The sequence below is a fragment of the Thamnophis elegans genome, chromosome 9 (assembly GCF_009769535.1).
Source record: "Thamnophis elegans isolate rThaEle1 chromosome 9, rThaEle1.pri, whole genome shotgun sequence".
Classification (NCBI taxonomy): Eukaryota; Metazoa; Chordata; class Lepidosauria; order Squamata; family Colubridae; genus Thamnophis; species Thamnophis elegans.
This window is the reverse complement of record NC_045549.1, coordinates 206,411-223,638: the sequence shown is the minus strand read 5'-3', so window position 1 is coordinate 223,638 and position 17,228 is coordinate 206,411. Positions and strand designations below refer to the sequence as shown.

At 58.2% G+C, this 17,228-nt stretch overlaps 1 protein-coding gene across 2 annotated transcripts; it reads left to right on the top strand.

Moving 5' to 3' along the window:
• Positions 1-1,903: 1,903 nt before the first annotated feature.
• Positions 1,904-12,752, top strand: TTC31 (tetratricopeptide repeat domain 31). Of its 2 annotated transcripts, none has more exons than XM_032223802.1 (14): positions 1,904-2,151; positions 3,110-3,360; positions 3,750-3,833; positions 3,916-3,978; positions 4,243-4,377; positions 4,707-4,823; positions 6,234-6,285; positions 7,499-7,589; positions 9,890-10,031; positions 10,117-10,221; positions 10,871-10,940; positions 11,097-11,190; positions 11,653-11,716; positions 12,282-12,752. In XM_032223802.1, exons 1-14 carry the CDS (start codon positions 2,037-2,039, stop codon positions 12,390-12,392), a joined length of 1,494 nt encoding a protein of 497 aa, XP_032079693.1. In that variant the 5' UTR covers positions 1,904-2,036; the 3' UTR covers positions 12,393-12,752. The 2 variants fall into 2 exon arrangements, with proteins under 2 accessions (XP_032079693.1, XP_032079692.1); XM_032223801.1 differs by having other exon boundaries at positions 11,614-11,716.
• Positions 12,753-17,228: the final 4,476 nt, after the last annotated feature.

The window sequence follows — 17,228 nt, the reverse complement described above, 5'->3', positions numbered from 1 at the left end:
CACCTCACTTCCCTTGGTTTTTTTTTTTTCCTGTTGGTGGCTGAGTGTTAGGTAATCCCTCCATCTATTCAGCGTATGCTGTGTGCTATGCAGACCCTTTAAATTAGGTAAAGTCCCCAATCCCCCCCCCCTATACCCCCCTCAGTTTCAGAGGAAGCCCGAGAGTGAAAAGACTCTGGGAATCCAACTGGAAGCCCCAGCCTCTCCCTGGGCCTTGAAGGACACCCACTTCAGAGCATCTCTGCCTGGCCTGAAGGTAGCCACTCTCGGAGGCTCCTGAGCAGATGATAAGAAAGGACCTCCTGGTTTCCCTGAGGCTGGCTTTAATGAAGGGGCTGGGGAGGGGGAGTCCCCCCAAGTCCTTTCCCACCAGCACAATTGCTCCTACTTTTGCTCTTCGTTGGATTATCTGGCTCAGTTGTTTCATATCTGTTTTCTTTTGATTTTCATCCTTCACAGTGCCAATTTGAGTTTAACATTTCTGTTCTCACTGTAGTTTAGTATGTTTTCATGATCGCTTGGCATAGGAATATTGTACTAAGTTATGTGTTTTAATTTTATGTATGATGGAAATATGAACTGACTCAGCAGAAAATTGGAGTAGTGTAATTAACAAGGTTTAATCCCGTTACAATAGAAACATGTGAAACATAGGAGAAGGAGAACTCAAAATATTAATATATTCATCTACTAAACACACAGAGCCAGAATGGTGGAGCGATTGAGGCGCCACACTAGAAACGGGAGAGCCTGAGTTTTACTCCCACCTTAGTCCCAAAGACGAGCTGGGTGACCTTGAGCCAGTTACCCGTACTCCCTCCTGTTGCAGGAAGCAGGCAGTGAGGAACTCGGTTAACATAGTGATCTGTACAATCACAAAATAATTTTCAATGATCAACATTTTTTATTCTCTCGGCATTTTTCAGACTAGCAAGAAACAACAAAGCAGGATACTAACTTCCCACACAGATTTTACCAAAAAATAAACATTTGAAACGGCTTAAGGGTTAAAAAAGATGCAGTAAGTCCAAGCAGTCTCAGCCCTGTTTTTCACCCAATCTTCTGCTCCAATGAAGCATATAAACCTCTAATCTAATCATATATTTCAAAGAAAGACAAGAAACAATGGATGGAAACTGATCTAGGAGCGGAGTAACCTGGAATTAAGGAGAACGTTCCTGCAGTGAAGCTGCGGGTGGGCCATCATCACTGGAGGCTTTTAAGAGGACAGCAGCCGCCTCTTTGGAATAAGGGCTCCTGCCTGACTATTCTGATTGAAATGGATCCTCATTTACAAAAGAAAGCGGGGAAAGCCAATGTACAGAATAAGCCCCTGCACGAGGCCGCCCTTCAGGGCCCGCTCTTCCCCTGCATTCAGGCAACGTCGGAGGCAACTGGAGGCAACTGGAAGAGCTGCTTTGCTGGGCTGGCAGCGGGGGCAGAGCAGGGGGCGTCAGTCCGGGAGGCCCTTCGGTTCCCACGCAGGGAATCGGGGGCTGCTGCGGTTGAGGCTGCTGGCATAGAAGTAGCCGGAGGCCCTTCCGCACGCAACACTCCGGGAGACCCTCTTTCTCGTCCGCCCACTAGGAGTGGCGCCTCCGGGGGCTGAAGCCTTCCGAGGGCGCCGCGCCCTCCCGGGGCGATGCCGCCTGTCCGCCCCCCCCCAGGGACCCCTGAGGAGCGGACCCGGTCGGGTGTTCGGGGGAGGAGGAGTAGAACCGAGGGCCGCGCCTGCATCCGCGCCCGTTGCTCTAACGGGCTCCTCTCCTGGTTCTTGCGGCCTTTGCCCGCCCCCCCCCTCCCCTCAGGCGATCTTTGCGCATGCTCCCGCGAGTTCACGCAGTTGGCCCCGCCACCGACCCAGACGGGCGGCCTCTCGCTGCCTGCCGGAAGGAGGCCGCGCCTTCCGCTTCCGGAGGAAAGGCTGCGGCTGCTGCTGCGGCTGCTGCTGCTGCTGCCCGCGCCGCTTGTCTCCGCCAGGGGGACCCTCGAGAGGCGCCGCGCTGCCACTGGCCGCTTCCCTCCTCCGCGGGATCATGGAGCGGCTGGCGGTCGGGGAAGGAGAGGAGGAGGAGGAGGAGGAGGAGGGCGAGCGCCCTGTCCGGCGGCGGCGGCAGCAGCAGCAGCAGCGGGGCCAGCCTTATTACCCCTGTGAGCGGGGGAGGCGCGGGGCGTTCGCGGGAGGCGAGGCGGGCAGAGCAGCGGGGGGGAGCCGGGCGGAGCGGAAGAGCGGGGGCGGGAAGGGCCTGGCCGAGACAGGCGAGACCGTCGCCACCAGCAGGGAAGCCGCGGGGAGCCGAGCGAAGGAAGCGCCGGCAGCGTCTCTTGGGGACGAAGGTCTCGGAAGGCGCAGGGCTGCGGTTGCGAGGAAAAAGCGGCGGGGTGGCAGCCTCAGGCTCGGTAGAAAAGCAAAGGAGGAATAGAAATCGGTTCTCCTCCAACCCTCCCTGCTGAATAAGGCCGACTGGCAGCAGGCTGGGAACGGGGCCCTGGAGGCTCTCGGGCCTTTAGAACCGGAGAAGGTGGGCAAGAAGCCAAAGGAGAACGGGGATAACCCGGGAGGGAGGGAGGGAGGGAGCGAGGTGACCCCGGTGCCTTTGGAAGCAAAATAAAATGCCTTCCGGCGTCTCATTCGCAGGCCAAGAAGAATGTTTGACTGCCCACTTTTGGGAAATGCTTGGCTTGTTTCAGCCACCCAAAGTAACCGGAGGGCCTCTTGTGCGGAAAGACTATAATGTTTCTGTGTCTGCATTCAACTTTATCAATGAGGCTTTGAATATTGATACAGACGTTACAGTTAGATGTCTGCCTTCCTTCAAGCAAGGCCAGGCCAAGAAACAAACTGCAGGGACTCCAGAAATGCTCCTTATGGTTGTAGGGAACCAAATGAGACAATCTTCTCCGGGTTTCTGTCTGCCATAGTCCCCTAAACAAAACAAAGGCAGGATTATTTTGACTGACCTTCCTCCTCACGCTTTCCACCTTCTAGGGATCTCCGTCCCTCTTCACTGTCCAAGGTCAGATCCACATTCCTTTCTGCTGGGCAACACTGGACAGCTGAGGATGGCCTCCGTCTTGCTTACTCGAGCCTCTTGTGGTCCCCTTTCAGATTTGAACGGAGAGCCTTACTGGTATAGTGTAATTAACTATGCGACGTATGAGGACTGGGAAGACAGCAGTGAGGAAGCAGAGGAAAACGACGACAGTGAAGAAGTTCAGGATGGTCCTTACACCACATTCTGCGGTTTCCGGAGTGCCTTTCTTTGCCCGCCTTCTGCATCTCTCCCTCCCCTGAGCAGCCGTCTGGACGTCACCCTTTTGGGCTTCACTTTGCCCCAGAAACCGCAACTTACAGCTGAGGTGAGTCAGGGCTCATTTGACGCGCTTCACCTTTGGAAAGCTCCCAGGTCTGAATGACCACATTCCCTGGTAGCTCTTGATCTCAACAAAGCCGCTTCCCAGAGGGTTCCAGAAACTGAATCAACATTGTTAAAATGTGAAACATTGTGGCCTCCCTAAGGAAGAATCCCACTCGTCGTTCTGGTTTCTCTAGTGAAGTTAGACTGTGTTTATTTCTGTGGTGCTGCTGCTTATTTATTGGAACATTATCCTTGGTGCCAGGCAACGGCCAGAGGTAGCCCTCGGCCCGTGGGGTCCCTTGTCTTCCCACCTGCTCCTGGGAGACAGCCGTGTGCCGTGATGGTGGGCGGCTTGGTGGATAAGGAGGCTGTTCCACTGCTCTCTTTCAGGAGGCTGAGCGGAATGCAGAATTGCTGGTCGCTGAGGAGGAAAGGCTCAAGAAGAAGGCTGAGAGGAAGAGGATGAAGAAGAAGGTAACCGTGCCAGTGCGGCTCGTTTGCCTCTTGGAAAGGGGGGGGCTGAGTGGCTGGGAAACTGATGCCCTCTTATCCTCAGAGGCAGAAGGACCGGAAGAGGCAGGAGAAGCGGACACTGGAGCTAAAGGCAAAGGGTGAAGCCGTGAGTCTTATCGTCTGGCTGCGCCGGCAGCTGTTCCCAGTGGGCCTCCTGCCTGCCGTGGGCGGGTGGAGCTCAGCCTTCATCAGAGAGTAGCCCCAGAAGTTGCCCTCAGTCCCAGCCTTGTGACACTCCAGCCAATCACTTTGCTCAGACGGAGATTTGAGCAGAATGTGCTGGTTTCCAGCTCTGCAAATATCCCGACTCGTTTGTCCAGAGGGCAGGTTAGTTCCTAGATCCTCCAAGGTTTTATTTTCCTCTCCATAGAATAAATCTTCAGCTGGACAAGATGAGGGAACTTTGGCCTTGGATGATGGCAGCCCTGACTCAGAGGGGAGCTTCAATGAAGCCTCCCCAGGCGGGAGCCCCAGCAGGAGCCTGGAGGAGGAAGAGGCGGCAGAGGTGAGCCTGGGCCAGTGAGCGGACAGGGGAAAAGCAGCCCACGCGGAGGCTGGGAGTCTGAGATTTGATACAGGAGGCATATTTGGGGCGGGGGGTGGGGGTTGAAGGTATCTGGTCCTGTCTGGCTTCTTTGTTGGTTTGTCATCCCGGCTTTGGAGGCGGAGAAAATGCTAATCCTCCACCAACCATTAGAACTGCAGCAAGACGGCCTTGGCCACGTTCGTCCCTGGTTTGGGTTTCCTATAAGGCGGGGGCAGTGCTGGTTCCGTTTTCCTTCCAAAGGGGTCTCCGGGCTGTCTGAGCTGCTGCCTTCCATCTCTTCCCCACAGGAGGAGCTGGATTTCTCCAGCACTTTTGTTTCCAAAGCTCGCCGCAAGGTAGATGCCCAGTCGCTGCTCCCAAGGAACAAGAAAGGAGGAAAAAACCCCAGGGAGAGAAAGGCAGAGGTGAGAGGACTCGTGTTCTGGTGCCGGGCCAAGTGCCCTCCAGGCCAGCCCCCTTTTCTGAAGGCTGTCAGTCTGGCACGCGCACACACACAGACACACACACCACCCTTCCTGTTTCCCACACGCTGATCTGAAGGGAGCATCTCTTACTGGCAGCCCTCAGTGTCCTTTTTTCCCATGACCCCGTTTTCTGTTGCAGCTGGCAGAGCCCTGTCTTTTAGGAAGGGACTTTCCATAATCACTGTAAGATTTCACCTTAGCTCATATGCTCTGAGCTGGAGGAGGGGGGAGGGGGGGAGGAGGCTTTCCCCATGCCACGTGTACATTGATCAACCAGCCTTTGTCCAAAGCTAAGAATCTAAAACGTGGCTGTTTTTCCCCCCGAGAGCGATGCTTCTCCTGCCCCAGAAGCATTTTACTTGCTCTTTACGTTCTTCAGTCTTGGAAAATCCTTGCACGGTTCTCCGTGGATCTGGCCTATTGTGCTGCCGTTGCAAAGCAAACCGATGGTTGCAATCGGCTACAAAGCCAAAGTTTCTCTCTCTTACCAGCTTGCAAGATTTGAAAGGAAAGGTGCGACTGCGCCAGGGAAAGGCCAGTTGGATGCAGACTTTTGAGTCTTTAAATCCATGCTGCCTTAATGGCCGGCCAGCCCTCGCTCCCCACTCAGGTCTGCGGCTGGTTGGCAGAGTTTATGGTGGGAGGGTGTCTCTCCCTACCCCGTTAGGGCCGGTTCATAAGCTCCTCCCTGATTCCGAGTAGGGACAAAAGGAATACGGGTGGTGACGGCATCGGGGCAACTGGGAGACCCGGAGTTCTAGCCCCATCTTAGCCATGAAAGTCGGCTGGGTAACTGAGCCAATCCCTCTTTCTCAGCTCAACCCAACTTACAGGGTGGTGGCTATGGGGAAAATAGGAGGAGGAAGAGGGCTGTGTATGTTGGCTGCCGTGAGTAAAGTAATAAAGACGAGATAAAAGCAAATTTCAAAATTCAGCATTTGGTGAATTATTTCCTGGAAGCCAGCCTCCTAATCTGATGGTCTCCAGGTGTGCCTGGACTACTCGGCTACCTGTACAGGGTGAAAATACTCGGTCTTCCTTTTTTGTATGGCGCCCCCTGTGGACATTCTGGGAGTGAAATCTGTTCAGCAGAATTGGGAGAAATGTATGATTTCAAGGGCTGCTCTGACTATCTTTCGTAAATTTGTGGGCCAGCCATCTCATACACATGACAACTGTGTGCCTCACAAAACGGAAGAAAAACCAGTAAAACAACCTAAGCCCACAAAAATAACATAAAAATAGTAGCCGGGGAAGCTTACGACCCCTCATGTTAGCCATGGGGCAGGCTGGATGGCAACGTCAGGCGTCTCCTCCTCCTCTTCCTCATCCTCCTCCTTCCATCTCCAGAAGCCTCCAGAGCTCCAGTTGACTCCAGTGGAGCAGAGCCTGGTGCTGGCAGGTGAGCGGCTGGAAGCGCTTTCTTCTCTCCAAAGCTGAGCTGCTGCGGCCTTTCCATGCCTGCCCAAGCAGGCCGCAGTTCCTCCTCATATTGGAGAAATTGGGGTGCTGCAAACTTTAATTCTGGGTCCCTTAGGAAATAGATTGAAGCGACAGGAAATGCTTTATGTTTTCAGATGACGTAAAATTAAGGGAGAGAATTCCTTAGAAGACAGAATGAGGTTTAAAATTACTTAGATAAGATAGGGAAGTGAGCTGTAATTGGAAAAAAAAATGAAATTTAGACAAACCCTCCACGGAAGGAACAAAAATCAAACACCTGCTTGCAGAGTAGAGGTCCAGGCTTGATAACGATGCTAGTGAAACTGTTTTAGAATAGTATTAGATGGCAGATGGAATATGAGCCAGTCATGGGATATCACTGTGAAGAAGCCAGCGGAGGTTTTGGCCGCCTCTGCAGAAGGACGGCTTCTACCGTGCAATCCCAGAAAGCTCTTGCGTCTCTGCTGATTCCGCCTCAGTCAGACACCTTTGGCTCAGCTACCATGGCCAGTTCTTGACGCCAAATAAAAGAGAGTCATAGGAACTGGAACCTGTTCAGAGGGAGTCAATGAGGGTGATGGGGGGGGGGGGCTTAAAGCTTAAGTCCCACCAACAGATTGGGACCAGAGGGCTGTGGGCGATAATGGCCCCACTTCAAGGGGAGCCAGAGAGTTACTTGGTCAGATTTCAGATTCCTGGGCTTGATTTTGGGGGAGAGGGGCTTCACAGTCCCAATGAGAGGGCTGTGTGTTGGAGGGGCGCAGGCTCACGTGCCCCACAGGGTTGCAGGCCCCTCCCCGGAGGTCCTTTGTGGGCCGTCTTGCTTGCAGAGTAGAGCCTTGGTCTGTGCCAGGTGAGGGCTGGGCAGGACATTTGGGTAAGCCGGAGGGATGCGTGTAACGGTGGTGGGGTTCGTATTCAAAGTGGATCAACCCGGGTGGATTCCTGAGGATTTCCTGTGGAAGCCTGTTTTTCTTTTTCTGAAAAGTCTACTCGGGCGTCCACTATGACTGCAGGGCTGTCCTGCATTTCCCATCTGGAGGACTGGGGGGGGGGGGGGTCCTGGAGCTTCTGCAAAGGCATTGGGGGAACAGCTTTCACCTAAACGGTCAGAAGGTTAATTCCACTTCTGTGATTTCCTCATTTTAAATCGCCCGTTTCTCCTGCTCCAGATTGTGGAAATGAAAGTGCAAAGGAGGGGCTCTTTCATGAGGCTGTGCGCCTCTTTACCGAAGCTATTAAGCTGAACCCCCAGGAATACAGGTGAGCTCGGCTTGTTGGAGGGACTGGGCTGCCTTGCCCCCCTCCCCCCCCTGCCTCTGCCGCCGTCCTTGGCCCTGGGCTTGAATTCAAGCCTTTCCCTTCTCTCCCCAGTGCAGGCAGCTGTTCAGGGCGGGAAGAAGCTTTGGCTTCTGGGGCCATCTAGCCCAGGCCAAGGGAGGCTTGTGTGTAACACACTTTGTGGATCAAGCAGCTCCTGCCTGTCTGTAGACTCGCCTGGGCTTTGCTCCTGCCTCCCACAAGCCACGCTGAGCCCTTCGCTCCTGGTCCAAGTGAGGTGGGATTCCTGTCCACGGCCAGGATGAGGAGGATGGTGGTGGCAGCAAAGTCTTCCTCGGGCATTCTAAGGAAACAGTTGTGTCGTCCTGAGCACAATTCAACTAAAACTGCCCTCTTGCTTCGGACCTCCCCTCCTGCCCCTCCTGCCTGCCTTGGGAAGCCTTTCTGAGCACACCAGCCGGTTCCTTTGGGGCTGCAGGGAGGATGGAGTCCGCTTTGCTCGCCTCTCTGAAAAGGTGGGCAGGAAGACCTGCGGCCTGGAGGGGGCGCTGGCGGGCTGCTCTCCACTCCTGCTGAGTGTCCCAGGGATGGGAGCAAGAGAAGGGGCCCCGGGGCCTGTCTCACCTCCCTCCGACCCAGTGACCCGATTGGAGGGGATTGTCCGAGGGGGACTAAGGGCCTTAAGAAGCGGAGGGCAGGGACCAGGGTGCCTGGCGTGGTTGGCTGGGCTTCAGGTGAGGGATTTGGCTGTTTGGCAAACCCCAGAAGGTGCTTTGCAGGGAGCTTCTTTCCATGGTTAAGGCACGTTGGTGTGGGCCTGATTTAGCTGCACGTGTTTTGGTGGAGGTTCATAAAGTGGCAGCTCTGTTGGGAAACGGAGGGAGTTCCTGGAGGGGGTCGGTATTCTGCTTGTGCTGGGTGGATCCAGGGGGGGCTGAGGAGGGGCTCCCTGGAGACGGGAGGAGGACCCAGCGGTGTCAGACTTGGGAAGGACAGATGGAGAGTCCCAGGGAAAGCTTGGCCAAAGTTCAGGAAAGAATCATTTCCCCCTTTCTGGGCTGGAAGAAAGCCAGGCGTGGAAATGCTGAAAGGAGCTGGAAGCCTTTCAGGGCAGTGAGGAGGCCTTTGTGTCATCTAGCCAGGGAGGGGATAAGGGATCTCGCTGCTGCAAGGGGACTCTGCATTTGGGGTGCTAAGAAATACAGATAAATAAAAAGGCATCTAGTTTGTTAAATGAAGGATGCTGCCACTGGAATCTGTTTATTGGAAGAGCACTTTAAGAACTGTGATTTAGAGAGGAGAGTGGTGTTTCCCCCCCCCCTTTTCCTTTCCCCCCCTCTGGGAAAGCTCCAGGAAAGGGAGGGGAGAGGAGGAGGAGGAGGAGAACGTTCCTGATGGTTCAGGAGGAGCAGCTCTCATATCTGGAATAAAAAGAATTTCGGCCTTGTGCAAAACAAGGGAGAGGAGAAAATTCATCCAAGGAAATCCAGGGCTTGGAGCCAAGATCTTTGAGGCTGGCAGCCCGTTGCTCTCCTTGCAAGTGGGCTTCTCACTTGCTGAAAGAAGAAAGGGGGGGGGGGGCTCTTCTGGCAATGGGGGAAATGCTTTGCTTGCTAGGACTGGGTGCGAGACTTAGCCCTGCCGATTGAGCGCCCTGCCCGCTCCCCCTTCCTTTTGTGCTGGCAGCAGCCCTGTCCCGGGTGGCCCAGGGCAGTGGCTGGTGGCGTGGATGCTCCCTGGGTGGCCGTCCAGCACAGAAGGCAGCTGGGCCGAATCCACATGAAGGCTGGGTTCGACCCTGGCCGCCCTGGAGCATTTTGCCCTCCTCCCTCCTGCAAAGGAGTCCGTGCGCTGGCGCTGCCGTTTGTCACTCCTTTTCACAAGGACCTGTGCTGGAGGCAGGACTGAGGGAGAGTGATGGGCATTGGGTGCCCAGGGAGCCTCGTTGCACAGCCAGGTGATCTCCCAAGCCCCCCCCTGCCTGGGCTATTGGGGGAAGGAGAAGGCTGGGCCCCCACGCCCTTCCCCAGTCCCTGGCCTCGGGGTCTTTGGGGCAGCCTCAGGCAGACCTTAGGGGGAGAGGAAGGGGCTGAGTCACTTGTGGCTGGTTTCTGCTTCCGACCCTGAGCCCCCGGGGGGCCTGAGGGAGAAGCAGGCTCAGCCTGGAGAGTCCCCTGTGGCGGCTGTGACACCAGCTGAGGTGAGAGGCCGCAGACGGGGCTCCCTGGGAGGAAGAGCCCTGCCTGACCTCCCTCCCTCCCTCCCTCCCTCCCTCCCCCCAGGTTGTTCGGGAACCGCTCCTTCTGCTATGAGAAGCTGCAGAGCCATGCGGAGGCCCTGCGGGACTCCCAGAGCGCACTGAGCCTGCGGCCGGGCTGGCCCAAAGGCCTCTTCCGCCAGGGCAAGGCTCTTCTGGGCCTCAAGGTACTCCCGGCCGGAGGGGCAGAGTGGGGCGGCGAGGGCCCTGGGGGACTCCGGCCGACCCTCCTGTCTGTCCCCTAATCCCCAGCAATACGCGGCGGCAGCCAGGACCTTCCAGCAGCTCCTCCCGTTGGACGGCTTCTGTGGCGATGCAGCCCTGCAGCTTCAGAAGTGCCAGAGGCAGCTCTCCCTGGTGAGCCCGGAGGGGCGAGGGGGGGGGGGGGGGCTTCCTTTCCCAGCTCGGCTCTGAGGCCAAGCAGGGTCCTTCTGCTGCAGGCCTGCCTGGACGGGTTTCCCAGGGCAGGCAGGCATTTGGCCCGGGAGGCCTTCCGTGGAGGAGGAGCCTTGGAGGAGGCCTGGAGGGGCCCTTCCTGCAGCTGTTTCCCTTCACCAGGCTCTCGAGGCGAGAGGCGCCCTCTGTAAGTGAGCCCATCCTTCCGGCCCCCATAGCTGGCCGGGCTGCTGGTTGCTCTGATGCCGGATTTTCTTTCCTGCCTTCTGGGCGTGGGCAGCTCGCAGCCTCCCCCAGGGGTCTCTCGAGGTGGTCAGTGGGATCGTTGCCTTGGCTTGACCAGTGAGCCACTTTGGCTGCCCTCAAGCCACAGTCACTGGGTCTCCGCCCAGAGCAAGCCAGCCATGCTGAGCTTCCAATCCTGTCCCTACCAGGCAGGCTGTGGGATCCAAGAACAGCCGGCTTCTCCGGACACCCAGGCACAGCCCCCACCCCCACCCCCCCTCTGAAACATCTTTGGCTTGTGGTGGTGGTTGGTTTCACCAATGGGCGAATGGCGGCTGGTGTGGAGGAGCTGCCCGAGACTCACCCGCTGCCCTTTCCTTGGCAGGAGAGGCGGCTGGGCTGCTCCCACCGTGACCGGGACCTCCTGCCTGTGGAAACGCAGCTGCCTCTGCCTGGTAAGTGGGAGGGGCTCCGGAGCTCAGTCCCCGGTCAGTGCTGAGCCTGGCTGATGATGGGCACAGGGTGGGCAAGGGCTGCCTGGCGGGGGGGAGCAGAGACCAAGCCATCGCTGGCCCTCACCCGCCGCTCTCTCTCTCTCCCTGCCGGTCAAGGAAAGCAGCCAGGGGGGCGGCGGTGCCCAGACGGCACTGCCCAGGCCATTGCCACCACCCAGCGGGCACCTCCGGCTGCAAAGGCCCCAGTCAGGTGAGGAGCAGGGAGCCCCGGGAAGGGGGAGGAAGCGGAACATGTGGGGGGGGGGGGTCTCTCCCTGCAGGCGAGCAGAGGGCAGCAGCCAAACACTCGGCCGGCTGGGCTCCAAGCTTGATTGCAGAGGGGTCCCCAGGCCCTGGAGGCCGGGTGGGTGAGGGGGAGAGACCCCGGGGTCAGTGGAGGCTGGCGTGGGGGTGCCTGGCGTGCTCCCTTGCAGGGAGTGGTTTGCTGGCACCCAAGGCCCCCCCAGCAAGCACTTCTTCTTCACCATTTTCAGCCGTAAGGGGCCCTGCTCTTCAGGTTGGGGGGGGGCTTGTGGCTCCTTCCCCCCTCCTGGCGACCGGGGGGCACCCCTTGGAAGAAAGGGGGCCGCCAGGGCAGACCAACTTTGACATCCACCTCCCTTGTCTGGGGCAGGTTTGGACCCATTGACTCCATCCGGTGCCTCCCTCGCAGGTCCTGCGCCTTCGTCAACTACAGCCACAAAGAGGCCGCCGAAACCGCCTACGCAGCCCTGCAGGTGCGGCTCCTCCCCCCCTCCCTCCCTCCCCCCTTTGGCCCTCAGGCGGAGGTCAGGATCGGGCGGGGGGGGTCGCCTGGGCCTCCTGGGGTCTTAACCCCCACTGGTGCCGGCCGTGGGTTGGAGGGCTGCCTGCAGAGGAACCCCACGTGGCCCCTGGCACTTCTGCATTGATGTCGGGAATCTCCCCTGGTGGAACCTTGGGGCAGGAGGGGAGGGGGAGACCAGCGGCGTCTCCTCTTGGCTGCTGCTGGCCTCTTCAGGGCTGGCGTGAGAAGCTGGTTCAGGCAGCCGAAGAGGCGCTCGGAGGGGGGCTGAGAGGAGGTCTCTGGCGGGCCCTTCCCTGCTTTATGGAAGCCTGCAGGGGTGGGTGGGGCTCACTGGTCAGGTCCTCTCCCTGGTGGGCATGGCAAGTGAGGCTCTCTTCACGCCCTCTGGGGTGCCCAGGAGGGAAAGGGCAGAGGAGGGGAGGGGCCTCCCGTGGGGATGCGGTTGCGCTCCAGGCACTCGCCTGGCCTTCTCGGGGCGCCTCCCTCACCGTGGCCCCCTCTTGCCTTTCTCCCAGGGGGCGGAAGAGGAAGGACGCCAGCTCATTCTGCAGCTGAAGCACCCCGCACACGCCACCGCTGCCCCCTCCAAGGCGGCCCCCACCGTGGCCTCTCCTGGGCTGGGGTGAGGGCAGAGATCACGGCTTGCACAGAGGTCCTTGGGGGCCCAGGACCCTCCCTGGCTGCCTGCCCGACTGGGAGCTGCCTTCCTTGGAGGAGCCTGCTGTGGACAGGAAGGCCCCTGAAGGCAGCCCCAGAGGGAACCGGGGAGCATGGCCGCTCCTCCTTCCTCGGCCCAGTCTGCTTCTGGGGCTCTTCCAGATTTGGCTCCCTCCCGTAATGAGGAGCTGCAAACGCTTATGCTCCGGGGCCCCTCCGAGAGGACTTTCCCCGGGCCTTCATGGAGGGGCCCCGTCTCCCCAACCTGCTCAGGAAGGGATGTCGGTTGCCTTATTTTTATATGGTTCACAATAAACGTATGAAAAGACGTGGCTTTTCTCCCCTCGGGGCTGCCCTGTGGCGGAGGGTGCTGGTCCCCCCAGCAAGTCCTTTGGCCGGCTGGCCCCAAGCTTGGTCAGAAGCTGGGCTCTCCCTTGTGGACCCCCTTCAGCCCCAGCTGGACCCACCTGGTCCTCCCTCCCCTGGGGACAGGGCCCACCATTCCCCCCTTCCCAGACACGGTGGCTGCTCTGGCAGCCCCCTCCTCTCCTCTGGGCCTCTCTGCTGCGGCTTCCTCTGGCAGGCATGTCTGCTGTCCCGATCAGCCTGGGTGGCGTCCACTCTCCCCTCCCTGCCCCACCACCTTCCTCCTCTGCGGCCTCCCTCCTTGTGTCAGTTGGGCTGAGACCCTCCCTCGCTCCTGAGCCTCCCTTTCTGTGAGCCTCCGCCGGGCCTCTCTTCTCCGGCAGGACTAACCTCGGCCAGCCCTCCTGCCGGCCCTGCTGCTCCTCCTCCTCCTGGGGCTCTTTCTGCCCAGCGCCTGGCACTGGGCCAGGAAGGCTTGCCGCCCTGTTAATCCCCTCCGGAGCTGCTGGGCCTTTGCTGAAAGAGCCGCCACACACCGCTGCTGCCTCCCAGGGAACCCTTGGCCACCCCAGCAGGCCTGGGAAGGAGCAGCCCAGCCCTCGCAGGGTCCCAGTGCTGCTGGGGGATGAGGAGGGTCCTGCTGCTTGACCTGGCAGCAGCTGCCGTTGCCTGCCGCCAGCCCCCCCCCCCCCCCACGGGTCCTGCCTTTCCCACCCCCAATTTCATGGGTCTCCGTTTCAGGTATCCGAATTTCCGTTCCCAGGATGTGGATTTCAGGCAGCTGGGGGAGGGAAGGGAAGGGAAGGGAAGGGAAGGGAAGGGAAGGGAAGGAAGGAAGGAAGGAAGGAAGGAAGGAAGGAAGGAAGGAAGGAAGGAAGGAAGGCCGGCATCCCAGGGAACACGGAGACCGCCTAGGGTCCTGAGTCCCCTGAGGGAGAGCAGTGGGCCAGGGCCATGGGGTGATGGGCCAAGCCCTGCTCTGGAGGGCCTGCCCCTCAGGAGGAAAGCAGGGCAGACCCAGAAGGGAAACACCTCCTCTCTGCTGCTCCTCCGACTTTCCTTGTCTGCATCTGCACCGAGGCCAGGAAGGAGGCTGGCAAAAGTGCTCCTGACCTGCTTGGGGGTCATTTGCCAGACGGGGTTGCTGGGGGTCCCAGAGATGCTTTCCCACAACTGCCGTCCATCGCGCGTGGACTGTGTCCTCACTTCTCATCCCTTGGCCTGAAGGGGAAGAAACTTCCTTTTTCCCCCTCATGAATATTGAAAAGGGCATCCCGGTTGCTCTTGTAAGCCTTTCATGAGGGCTTCCTCCCCATTTTGGTCCCCCAAGGAAGGCTTTAGGGCCCCCCGCTTACCTGATGGTGAAACTGGGACAAGGCCGATTCAGGCCCTGCCACAAGGCTCCCTCCGCACTTAGTCCATTTGCCTGGCTGGTTTCTGATGGCCTTTGGGGGGGGGGGAGTCGCCAAACGTATTTCTGTGTCAGGCTCAGCTGAAATCTGATCGTCCTGCCTGACTTCCCGAGATGGAATTTTATTTCTTTCTTGTCCCCTGATGATTTACATTTTCAGCTACAGTATTAGCTGTAAGGTCAGTGACCTGGGAAAATCCAGGATTATGGGTTCCCCACGTCTATTTTCAGATTTTGAATATTTTTTTTTTAATTTATGTACCGTTTCCCCGAAAATAAGACCTCCTGGATAATAATCCCAATGGGGCTTTTGAGCGCATGTGCTAGAATAAGCCCTCCCCGAAAATAAGACCCTGTGTGTGTGTGTGTGTTTAGGGGAGCTGAGGAGGAGGAGGAGGAAAGCCCTGTGCGCTCAGACCCAGAGAGAGGTGAGGGGTGGGGAACATGAGGCACATGTGCGCACACAAAGCTTTTCTACCTGGCCTTGGGGAGGGGGCGCAATTCCTTGTGGGTGGCTGTACCTCATTGTTCACAAAGACAGATAGACCAAATGCATGCTTTTTGGGGAGGGGTGAAGGGTGAAGCCCAAGAGACCCCCATCCGCTCCCCTTCCTAAGAGATCCTCCCGAGGAACTCGGCAGGTGCACAAGTAACAACAGACTCGCAGAGTCCCTGGGTCAAATTACTCTTCAACTTTGACCAAGGAACAGTTGGTAGGGATCTTGGAGGTCTTCTAGTCCAACCCCCTAACCACGCATGACCCTCCCCCATTCACTTCTTACGAATCTACAGGGTTGAAGCACCGGCAACGAATCATTGCGCTGCTGAACTGCTCTCCTCCGTTCTAGCTTGGATCTCTCTCTAGTCAGTTCCCCTCTGTTACTTCTTGTCCTGGGGTCAGTAGGTCTCCCCCTCCTCTCTCTGGCAGCCCCGCAAATATTGGGGAACTGCTGTGTGACCCTTGGTCCTTCTCTTGCTTAGCCTGGGTGCAACCGTGGTTTGTGGACTGCTGCAACCTAGAGGTGGGGCTCTGGCCTCACAGTCAGGAGGTTGTGGGTTCAATCCCAGGTCGAGGCAGATGTAGAGTCTCCTGCTTGGGCAGGGGGTTGGACTAGATGACCAGCCAACTCTGTTAATCTGTTGTCCTGACACGATTCTAGCGTTGGCTTCCTTCCCACCCACCCATCCCACCCATCCCACCCACTGCATCCCACTTAGAGAAAGGACTGGGCAGCCGATCTGTCTGGAACTCTCAGCAGGCCTCCCTAGGAAGACAAGCGCCAGGGCCAGCAGCCACCAGGCAAGCCCGGGGCATAGAGCTACCCTGGTGGCCACCTAAACCCTGCACAACCCTCCCTGCTCTGCTTGGTCCAGGCTGGTTCAAGGGAGGCAGGGACACAAAGGGTCCCTGGACAGACCTGATCGGAGCAGGTCACGCGATCCCACTGCGGACACCATAAAGGGGATTCTGCTCGGAGGAGGAGCTGGTGTATTGCAAGGATCACGGGGCGCCTCCTCCCAAAGCAGCCAGGGGAATGAGGGATGAGCAAAGGCTCTGTGGCTGTTGAGGCCTGCAAAGCTGGCCCTTTTGGGGAACCTGGGCACCATCCACCTCCGTCCCACCTGGAATTATTTCTGAGGTTTGGCAAAACTGGCCTGTCAGGAGGGCAGCTGGGCTGGGGAAGCCCCTGATGGAGAAGGGAAGGTTGGGCTTCCCTAGGCGGCAATTCCTTAGGTAGGGCTGTGGCAGGCGAGGAAGCTTCTCCCGCTCAGATGGGCCCCTTGGGGGGGGAAGGGAGGGTCAGCGAGGGCCTGATGCCCTCGAAAGATGGGGGGAGGGGGGGCTTCCATTTATTGCAACTACTTCACCACGGGGGGGGGGGCGCATCGTGCCTTTGCTGCCCCTAGGAAACAGCAGGCGGGGAGGGGGGAGGAGGACGGTGCCCTCCTGGAGCTAAGCTAGGTGGGTCGGGCTTCCCGGGAGCCGTCGGGTGAGGGGGCTGGAGAGCCTGCCCTTCTCCGGCTATCGAGAGAATTGGATTAGCATGCACGTGACGGAGGAGGCACGAGAAGAAGAGTAATTAATCACCAGTTAGAGAAAATTAATACCAACCGCGAAGGGTGTCTGGAAGCAGCCAGACAGCTAATCAAGCGGAAAATTAGACAAGGAGCCGGGCTGAGAGCGGAGCCGCGGGGCGGCTCGGTAGGCAAGCGACGGGGTGCTGCCTCACACACACGCACCCCCGATCACATTGCTGATCGGACGCCCTTCCGAGGCGGCCGGTTCCCAACGCTGAAGGCAGCGATTCCCGCACCCTGCGCTTCTTCCCCGGGGCTCTTGCCGGAGAGGCGCTGCGGCCCGGGAGCATCTCGCCTGCCGCGTACAGAGGGCTTCGCTCCTCCAGCTCGTCTTCCGGGCTGCCCGTCAGCTTTCGGCCCGGGGGGCGTTAACATCCCGGGAGGCAGAGCAACGACTGAATGTCTGTCCGTTGGGCTTTCCTTTCGCCTGGCAGCGCTCGCGGGTGTTCCTGCGCACCCCAGCAGTCTCCCAATATTTGAGGAGCCGTCACAGAGAAGAGGAGGAGAACGCGGCTTCTCCAAAGCAGCTGAGGGCTGAACAAACATAATAGATAAACGCTCATTAAAGAGAGATCGAGCCAACCTAAAATCAAGGAGAAACCTCCCTCCAGAAGTTGTGGGGGCTCCAACACCGGAGGCTTTTGAAGAGGCGATCGGGCAGCCACATGATTTCCTGCTCGAGCAGCGCATTGGATTAGAAGGGTCCCTTCCGAGTCCTTATTGCATTTAGTTCAAGATTTTTTTTCAGTTCATTCCTCCACCACCTGCTTCATCTGATACAAAGGGATTAATATCAGTCATGTGACCAGACTTGCTCTATGACTGACAGATCCACTCAGGAGGGCCCTGTTTGGTGGAACAATGGGTGAGCTTCAGACGACCCCGGTTCTCCATCGAGGACAAGGCTTCCTGTACCGCCTATCACAGCCTTAAGGAGGCATCCCGCAAG